The sequence below is a fragment of the Oncorhynchus mykiss genome, chromosome 30, assembly GCF_057628025.1.
Source record: "Oncorhynchus mykiss isolate SJ-2025 chromosome 30, ASM5762802v1, whole genome shotgun sequence".
NCBI lineage: Eukaryota > Metazoa > Chordata > Actinopteri > Salmoniformes > Salmonidae > Oncorhynchus > Oncorhynchus mykiss.
In genome coordinates, this window is record NC_143051.1 from 11,495,967 (window position 1) to 11,505,000 (window position 9,034).

The 9,034-nt window shown below is 46.6% G+C and overlaps 1 protein-coding gene across 4 annotated transcripts in view; it reads right to left on the bottom strand.

The window, feature by feature from the left end:
- Window positions 1–446: 446 nt before the first annotated feature.
- Window positions 447–9,034, bottom strand: part of LOC110487928 (tumor protein D52) — a 40,339-nt gene continuing 31,751 nt past the window's right edge. For 2 of the 4 annotated variants that reach the window (XM_036970860.2, XM_021559845.3), the window contains exons 5-7: window positions 3,745–3,786; window positions 3,009–3,057; window positions 447–2,815 (exon numbers count right to left, since the gene is read on the bottom strand). In XM_036970860.2, coding sequence (XP_036826755.1) covers window positions 2,678–2,815; window positions 3,009–3,057; window positions 3,745–3,786 — 229 coding nt within the window. In that variant the 3' untranslated portion in view covers window positions 447–2,677. The remainder of the gene's footprint in view (window positions 2,816–3,008; window positions 3,058–3,744; window positions 3,787–9,034) is intronic. The other 2 variants (XM_036970861.2, XM_036970858.2) reach the window with 1 other exon arrangement.

The window sequence follows — 9,034 nt, forward strand, 5'->3', positions numbered from 1 at the left end:
CCTATCCTACTACCTTACTGTCCTACAGCCTGTCCTACTACCCTACTGCATGTCCTTCTATCCTACAACCTGTTCTACTTCCCTACAGCTTGTCCTACTGCCTTACAACCTGGCCTACTACCCTACAGCCTATCCTACTGCCCTACAGCCTGTTCTACTGCCTTACTTTCCTACTGCTCTACAGCCTGCCTTTACTGTCCTACTGCCTTATTTTCCTACTGCTCTACAGCCTGTCCTACTGCCTTACTTTCTTACTGCTCTACAGCCTGCCTTACTGTCCTACTGCCTGTCTTACTTCCCTACAGCCTGGCCTACTTCCCTACAGCCTGGCCTACTTCCCTAAAGCCTGCCTTACTGTCCTACAGCCTGTCCTACTGCCTTCCTTTTCTACAGCCTGTCCTACAGCCTGGCCTAGCAATTGGATTAAATGATGACAAGAGATTATATTAGCCATAATTCATTTTTAATGGTGGAACCAAGGCTTTTCTTACAAAAGTTTTCACTTCCTCAATAAATCCATGCCATGATGTGGCCAGTCGTCTTCCAGTAGGGGAGGACTTGCATCAGGCATGTATTTACACCAAATACTCACTAGTGTCCAAGGCTGTATGTATCATCACCAATGTGGTATGTAGTTAAAAAATATATATATTGGTTACATGTTTTTTTAATCATAATGTAAACGCCAAAAATGTATTATCACACTATATATGGATATACTTTGAGAGTAAAAAAAAACATTGAACAGTAGAGAAGTACACAGCTTCCAGTGACTATCCTGTTTCAGCATTCCAAGCAGAGAGAAAATAGCCAAGTCCCTCACAGAAACCAATGAGACAAGTGGTCCAATATTGACTTTGGCCCCACCATGCGAGGCAGTGAGTGATATAGACTGAACGGAGAGTTAAAGCCTGCTGACATACCATAAGAAACCACGTAACTGGTGCAGTGACCACCGTTTCACACGGATCTGAATGCACTGGCCCACCCTCTCGAATGTCAGAGTTGACCACTATGAACTGCTTGGAGGTCAGATGTAGACCACCCCCCCTATGGTTAAACTGGGAGAGGAGTGTGTGAGCAACACTGATCTGGGATTAACTCTACTCAGCAGTGCTCTACACCACATTACTAGTGCTATTCAGACAGAGATGGACACGGTTTGAAGATATCGGTGACAGTAACAAATGTCTTTACCCGAGACCATCACTTCAGGTGTTAAGAGGACCATGCGTTCTCTAGAAATCACATCTTAAAGTAGTACAGTGATTAAGAAGCGAATGGGAAATTGAAGTACCTTCCAAAATACCTGTTCCAACTCAAAGACATGCAAATATAAGGGTTCTGTGCTATTAATACACAGAATAAAGCACCCCTGGCTGTGACACATTCTATCCTCTGTGTGCCATGTATCGTCTTCTGCTTGTGCAGGTTCCTAAACCACGGCCATTCTAATACAAACGCACAGTCATACAAACTTAAGTGTTACGGTGTCACAACAATATTTTCATCATTTTTAAAATATTTATTTGGTTGTTGGATCTGTTTTGTTGTGCTGTGGGGTTTTGTAGCGAGAGGAGGTGAAGAAGGGAGGAGGTGAGAGAGAGAGAGAGAGGAGACAGAAGGGAGGAAGTGAGAGGAGGTGAGAGAGAGAGGGGAGACAGAAGGGAGGAAGTGAGAGGAGGTGAGAGAGAGAGAGGAGACAGAAGGGAGGAAGTGAGAGGAGGTGAGAGAGGAGACAGAAGGGAGGAAGTGAGAGGAGGTGAGACAGAAGGGGGGAAGTGAGAGGAGGTGAGAGAGAGAGGAGACAGAAGGGAGGAAGTGAGAGGAGGTGAGACAGAAGGGGGGAAGTGAGAGGAGGTGAGAGAGAGAGAGAGGAGACAGAAGGGAGGAAGTGAGAGGAGGTGAGAGAGAGAGAGGAGACAGAAGGGAGGAAGTGAGAGGAGGTGAGAGAGAGAGAGGAGACAGAAGGGAGGAAGTGAGAGGAGGTGAGAGAGAGAGAGGAGACAGAAGGGAGGAAGTGAGAGGAGGTGAGACAGAAGGGGGGAAGTGAGAGGAGGTGAGAGAGAGAGAGAGAGAGAGAGAGGAGACAGACGGGAGGAAGTGAGAGAAGGTGAGAGAGAGAGGAGACAGAAGGGAGGAAGTGAGAGGAGGTGAGACAGAAGGGGGGAAGTGAGAGTAGGTGAGAGAGAGAGGAGACAGAAGGGAGGAAGTGAGAGGAAGTGAGACAGAAGGGGGGAAGTGAGAGGAGGTGAGAGATAGAGGGGAGACAGAAGGGAGGAAGTGAGAGGTGAGAGAGGGGAGACAGAAGGGAGGAAGTGAGAGGAGGTGGGAGACAGAATGGAGGAAGTGAGAGGTGAGAGGAGGTGGGAGACAGAAGGGAGGAAGTGAGAGGAGGTGGACAGAAGGGAGGAAGTGAGAGGTGAGAGAGAGGGGAGACAGAAGGGAGGAAGTGAGAGGAGGAGAGAGAGAGAGGGGAGACAGAAGGGGGGAAGTGAGAGTAGGTGAGAGAGAGGGGAGACAGAAGGGAGGAAGTGAGAGGAGGTGAGAGAGAGAGGGGAGACAGAAGGGAGGAAGTGAGAGGTGAGAGAGAGAGGGGAGACAGAAGGGTAAAGAGGGTATAGTTCCAGCGGATGTCAATCTGGCTGGGGGTCAGGGGTGAAAGGTCAGGCTGGTCTCACTGGAGATGTTCTTCCTGGAAGACAATGGGCGTGGCCTCTGGCTGTTTCTCCACGACAACAGACGGGTCAGAGGTTGCTGTAGAGGTCAACACGTCGCCAAAGTCACCCTGAGACACCGTCGGGCTCATCTTGACCTGCAGGAGGCAAAGATACAGGTGTTGAATGAGTGAATTGACGAAGGAACCAACAAATTTATGAATTAATGAACAAATGGACTGAATGGATGAATGATTAACTTTTTATTGTCTGTTTTGTTTTGATAAAGTTGTATTTTATGGCTCTTCCAAATGAACTGAGAATTTCTTCACCACTTCTCTCATCCATTACCTTTAAAGTCTCTACTTTCTCCTCAAACGACTTGAAGGTGGGCGTGTTCCTGTGAAGACAGTGACGCCTGACGTGAGTAGAGAGGTACGAGGAGGAGTGATATCGGCCCAGAGACAGGTGTGCAGTGTCTGAAACGGTACCCTATTCCCTATGTAGTGCATCACTTTTGATCAGGGCCCATAGTAGTGCCCTACGTAGGGAATAGGGAGACATTTTGGACGCAGAGACTAACAGACACCTTACATGAACATCACACCTCGAGGACTCTTGAGAAAGCAGAGATGGGAGGTCGGAGGTCAGGGACATTGACACACATTTATCATCATTGTTTTCATAGGAAACGTTAACCCGACAGCCCATCCAGACTGGTTAGTTAACAACTGATGATCTCAGAGTGGCTACATTCCATTCTCTTCTAGTCACAGATCATATAGACTATTGTCCAGAGGGTAAAACAGTATGAATACAAGGACAAGGACATAACCATACATTTTTATGGCAGCAAAGCACCTCAGTCCCTATAGACTAGAGGGGTGTTGGCAGTGGCACCTTGACCTAAAGATACAACTCAGCAGTTTCCATAAAACACCTTCACAGTTCTACCATCCTGAACTTATGCCAGTTTTTCAAGTCCGCAATGCTACAAAACGTTGTTGCAGAAGGTGCCCCAAGGGAGTAGAGGGTTCCAGAAAGCCGCGGTTTGGTTGTGGTTGTGTGTGTGTGTGTGTTCCCTTACCTCATTACAGGCATACTAGCAGAATGCTGTAGGGAGCGTATGCTATCCGACAGCATCAAAGAAGAAAGAGAGAGATTAGTGAAGAATGAGAGTGCACCACTGTTAGTCTGGAGAGGTACAGACACACATCCATCCATCCTTTATTCCATTCATCCATCCATTCATCCTTTATTCCATTCATCCATCCATCCTTTATTCCATTCATCCATCCATTCATCCTTTATTCCATTCATCCATCCATCCTTTATTCCATTCATCCATCCATTCATCCTTTATTCCATTCATCCATCCATCCTTTATTCCATTCATCCATCCATTCATCCTTTATTCCATTCATCCATCCATCCTTTATTCCATTCATCCATCCATTCATCCTTTATTCCATTCATCCATCCATCCTTTATTCCATTCATCCATCCATCCTTTATTCCATTCATCCACCCATTCCTCCTTTATTCTATTCATCCATCCATTCCTCCTTTATTCCATTCATCCATTCATTATTCTATTCATCCATTATTGCATTCATCCATCCATTATTCTATTCATCCATCCATTCCTCCTTTATTCCATTCATTATTCTATTCATCCATCCATTATTCTATTCATCCATTATTGCATTCATCCATTCATTCATCCATTATTGCATTCATCCATTCATTATTCTATTCATCCATTATTGCATTCATCCATTCATTCATCCATTATTGCATTCATCCATCCATTATTCTATTAATCCATTATTGCATTCATCCATCCATTATTCTATTCATCCATTATTGCATTCATCCATCCATTATTCTATTCATCCATTATTGCATTCATTCATTCATTCATCCATTATTGCATTCATCCATTCATTAATCCTTTATTTCCTTCATCCATTCATTCATCCATTATTTCATTCATCCACCCATTCACCCTTTATTTCATCCATCCATTCATCCTTTATTTCATTCATCCATCCATCCTTTATTCCATTCATCCTTTATTCCATTCATTCATCCATTCCTCCTTTATTTCATTCATTCATCCCTTTTCATTCATCCATTCATTCATCCTTTATTTCCTTCATCCATCCATTCATCCTTTATTTCCTTCATCCATTCATTCATCCATTATTTCCTTCATCCATTCATTCATCCTTTATTCCATCCATCCTTTATTTCATTCATCCTTTATTTCATTCATCCATTCACTCATCCGTTATTTCATCCATCCATTCATTCATCCATTCATTCATCCATTATTTCATTCATCCATTCACTCATCCTTTATTCCATCCATCCATCCATCGTGTCTATTATCCCAGTGATCAATCTATTATTGTAAAGAGCATGTTGAGGTGACAACATGCATGTTACCATAGTCCTGTATGGAAATGTAGACCTACATAGACAACCATTCAATCACATGAAGCACTTGAATGAATCCTCACACAAACTCAAAATCACCCCAGCACAAGTTACCCCATGCAGGAGAGAGAGAGAATAATCATTAACACCACAGAGAGTAGCCTTGGATTAATACAATTAATACAGTCCACAAGACTTCCTGGAGAGTAATGATCTCAGCAGCATCCAAAATAACGTTGTAGGAATTGACTGACTAATGGCACTAGCGGGGACAGTCTTACCCAAAGGAATTGGAAATAGACTGCAATCTGTAAAGGCCAAGAATTGTATTAAAGACATGTACAGACAATGAACAATGAAGATAAAATAGATTAGTACATGTATTCTCCCTGCCTGACAATTTAGTCTCCCCTCTATGCTTTATAGAAATCAGTAGCCAACTTCAGGGAGAAGCTTAGCTTTCATTTATCAATCCATCTTGCTGCAAATTCACCATTATTTGTATTCAGGCTCCATGTTCATACAGTGCATTCTGAAAGTGTTCAGACCTCTTTTTCCATAGTTCGTTACGTTACAGCCTTATTCTAAAATGGATCAAATTTACACACAACACCCCATAATAGAAAACTTAAATCTTACATTTATATAAGTATTCAGACCCTTTACTCAGTACTTTGTTGAAGCACCTTTGGTAGCGATTACAGCCTCGAGTCTTCTTGGGTATGAAGCTACAAGCTTGGCACACCTGTATTTGGGGAGTTTATTCCATTCTTCTCTGTAGATCCTCTGAAGCTCTGTCAGGTTGGATGGGGAGCGTTGCTGCACACCTATTTTCAGGTCTCTCCAGATATGTTCGATCAGGTTCAAGTCTGGGCTCTGGCTAGGTCCCTCAAGGACATTCAGAGATGTGTCCCGAAGCCACTCCTGCATTGTCTTGGCTGTGTGCTTAGGGTCGTTGTCCTGTTGGAAGGTGAACCTTCACCCCAGTTTGAGGTCATGAGAGCTCAGAAGCAGGTTTTCATCAAGGATCTCTCTGTACTTTGCTCAGTTCATCTTTCCCTTGACCCGGACTAGTCTCCAGGTCCCGACCGCTGAAAAACATCCCCACAACACAATGCTGCCACCACCATGCTTCACCGTAGGGAGGGTGCCAGGTTTCCTCTAGACGTAATGCAATTCAGGCCAAAGAGTACAATCTTGGTTTCATCAGACCAGAGAATCTTTTTTCTCATGATCTCAGAGTCCTTTAGTTGCCTTTTGGCAAACTCCAAGAGGGCTGTCATGTACCTTTTACTGAGGAGTGGCTTCCGTCTGGCAACTCTACCATAAATGCCTGATTGGTGGAGTGCTACAGAGATGACTGTTCTTCTGGAAGGTTCTCCCATCTCCACAGCAGAACTCTGGAGCTCTGCCAGAGTGACCATTGGGTTCTTGGTCACCTCCCTGACCAAGGTCCTTCTCTCCTGATTGATCAGTTTGGCCGGGCGGCTCTACGAAGAGTCGTGGTGGTTCTAAACTTCTTCCATTTAAGAATGGTGGAGGCCACTGTGTTCATGGGGACCTTCAATGCTGCAGAAATGTTTTGGTACCCTTCCCCAGGTCTGTGCATCAACACAATCCTGTCTCGGGGCTCTACAGACAATTCCTTCAACCTCATGGCTTGGTTTTTGATCTGACATGTACTGCCAACTGTGGGACCTTATATAGACAGGTGTGTGCCTTTCCAAATCATGTCCAATCAATTGAATTTACCACAGTTCAACTCCAATCAAGTTGTAGAAGTGTAGAAACATCTCAAGGTTGATCAATGGAAACAGGACGCACCGGAGCTCAATTTCGAGTCTCATAGCAAAGGGTTTGAATTTTTTTTCCCCAAACATTTATAAAAATTGCTGGGGTAGAAGGTAGAAGGGGGTAGAAGGTAGAGGTGGCTGGGGTAGAAGGTAGAAGGGGGTACAAGGTAGAGGTGACTGGGGTAGAAGGTAGATGTGACTGGGGTAGAAGGTAGATGTGACTGGGGTAGAAGGTAGATGTGACTGGGGTAGAAGGTAGAGGTGGCTGGGGTAGAAGGTGGAGGTGGCTGGGGTAGAGGGTAAAGGTGGCTGGGGTAGAGGGTAAAGGTGGCTGGGGTAGAGGGTAAAGGTGACTGGGATAGAGGGTAAATGTGACTGGGGTAGAGGTGACTGGGGTAGAGGCTAGAGATGACTGGGGTTGAGGGTAAAGGTGACTGGGGTAGAGGGTAAAGGTGACTGGGGTAGAGGGTAAAGGTGACTGGGGTAGAGGGTAAAGGTGACTGGGGTAGAGGGTAAAGGTGACTGGGGTTGAGGGTAAAGGTGACTGGGGTAGAGGTGACTGGGGTAGAGGCTAGAGATGACTGGGGTTGAGGGTAAAGGTGACTGGGGTAGAGGGTAAAGGTGACTGGGGTAGAGGGTAAAGGTGACTGGGGTAGAGGTGACTGGGGTAGAGGCTAGAGATGACTGGGGTTGAGGGTAAAGGTGACTGGGGTAGAGGCTAGAGATGACTGGGGTTGAGGGTAAAGGTGACTGGGGTAGAGGGTAAAGGTGACTGGGGTAGAGGGTAAAGGTGACTGGGGTTGAGGGTAAAGGTGACTGGGGTTGAGGGTAAAGGTGACTGGGGTTGAGGGTAAAGGTGACTGGGGTAGAGGGTAAAGGTGACTGGGGTGAGGGTAAAGGTGACTGGGGTTGAGGGTAAAGGTGACTGGGGTAGAGGGTAAAGGTGACTGGGGTAGAGGGTAAAGGCGACTGGGGTTGAGGATAAAGGTGACTGGGGTTGAGGGTAAAGGTGACTGGGGTAGAGGGTAAAGGTGACTGGGGTAGAGGGTAAAGGTGACTGGGGTATAGGCTAAAGGTGACTGGGGTAGAGGGTAAAGGTGACTGGGGTAGAGGTGACTGGGGTAGAGGCTAGAGATGACTGGGGTTGAGGGTAAAGGTGACTGGGGTAGAGGCTAGAGATGACTGGGGTTGAGGGTAAAGGTGACTGGGGTAGAGGGTAAAGGTGACTGGGGTAGAGGGTAAAGGTGACTGGGGTTGAGGGTAAAGGTGACTGGGGTTGAGGGTAAAGGTGACTGGGGTTGAGGGTAAAGGTGACTGGGGTAGAGGGTAAAGGTGACTGGGGTGAGGGTAAAGGTGACTGGGGTTGAGGGTAAAGGTGACTGGGGTAGAGGGTAAAGGTGACTGGGGTTGAGGGTAAAGGCGACTGGGGTTGAGGATAAAGGTGACTGGGGTTGAGGGTAAAGGTGACTGGGGTTGAGGGTAAAGGTGACTGGGGTAGAGGGTAAAGGTGACTGGGGTAGAGGGTAAAGGTGACTGGGGTATAGGCTAAAGGTGACTGGGGTTGAGGGTAAAGGTGACTGGGGTAGAGGTGACTGGGGTAGAGGGTAGAGATGACTGGGGTTGAGGGTAAAGGTGACTGGGGTAGAGGGTAAAGGTGACGGGGGGAGGGGAGGGTAAAGGTGACTGGGGTTGAGGGTAAAGGTGACTGGAGTTGAGGGTAAAGGTGACTGGGGTTGAGGGTAAAGGTGACTGGGGTTGAGGGTAAAGGTGACTGGGGTTGAGGGTAAAGGTGACTGGGGTAGAGGGAAAAGGTGACTGGGGTAGAGGGAAAAGGTGACTGGGGTAGAGGGTAAAGGTGACTGGGGTAGAGGGTAAAGGTGACTGGGGTAGAGGGTAAAGGTGACTGGGGTTGAGGGTAAAGGTGACTGGGGTTGAGGGTAAAGGTGACTGGGGTTGAGGGTAAAGGTGACTGGGGTTGAGGGTAAAGGTGACTGGGGTTGAGGGTAAAGGTGACTGGGGTAGAGGGTAAAGGTGACTGGGGTAGAGGGTAAAGGTGACTGGGGTGAGGGTAAAGGTGACTGGGGTTGAGGGTAAAGGTGACTGGGGTAGAGGGTAAAGGTGACTGGGGTATAGGGTAAAGGT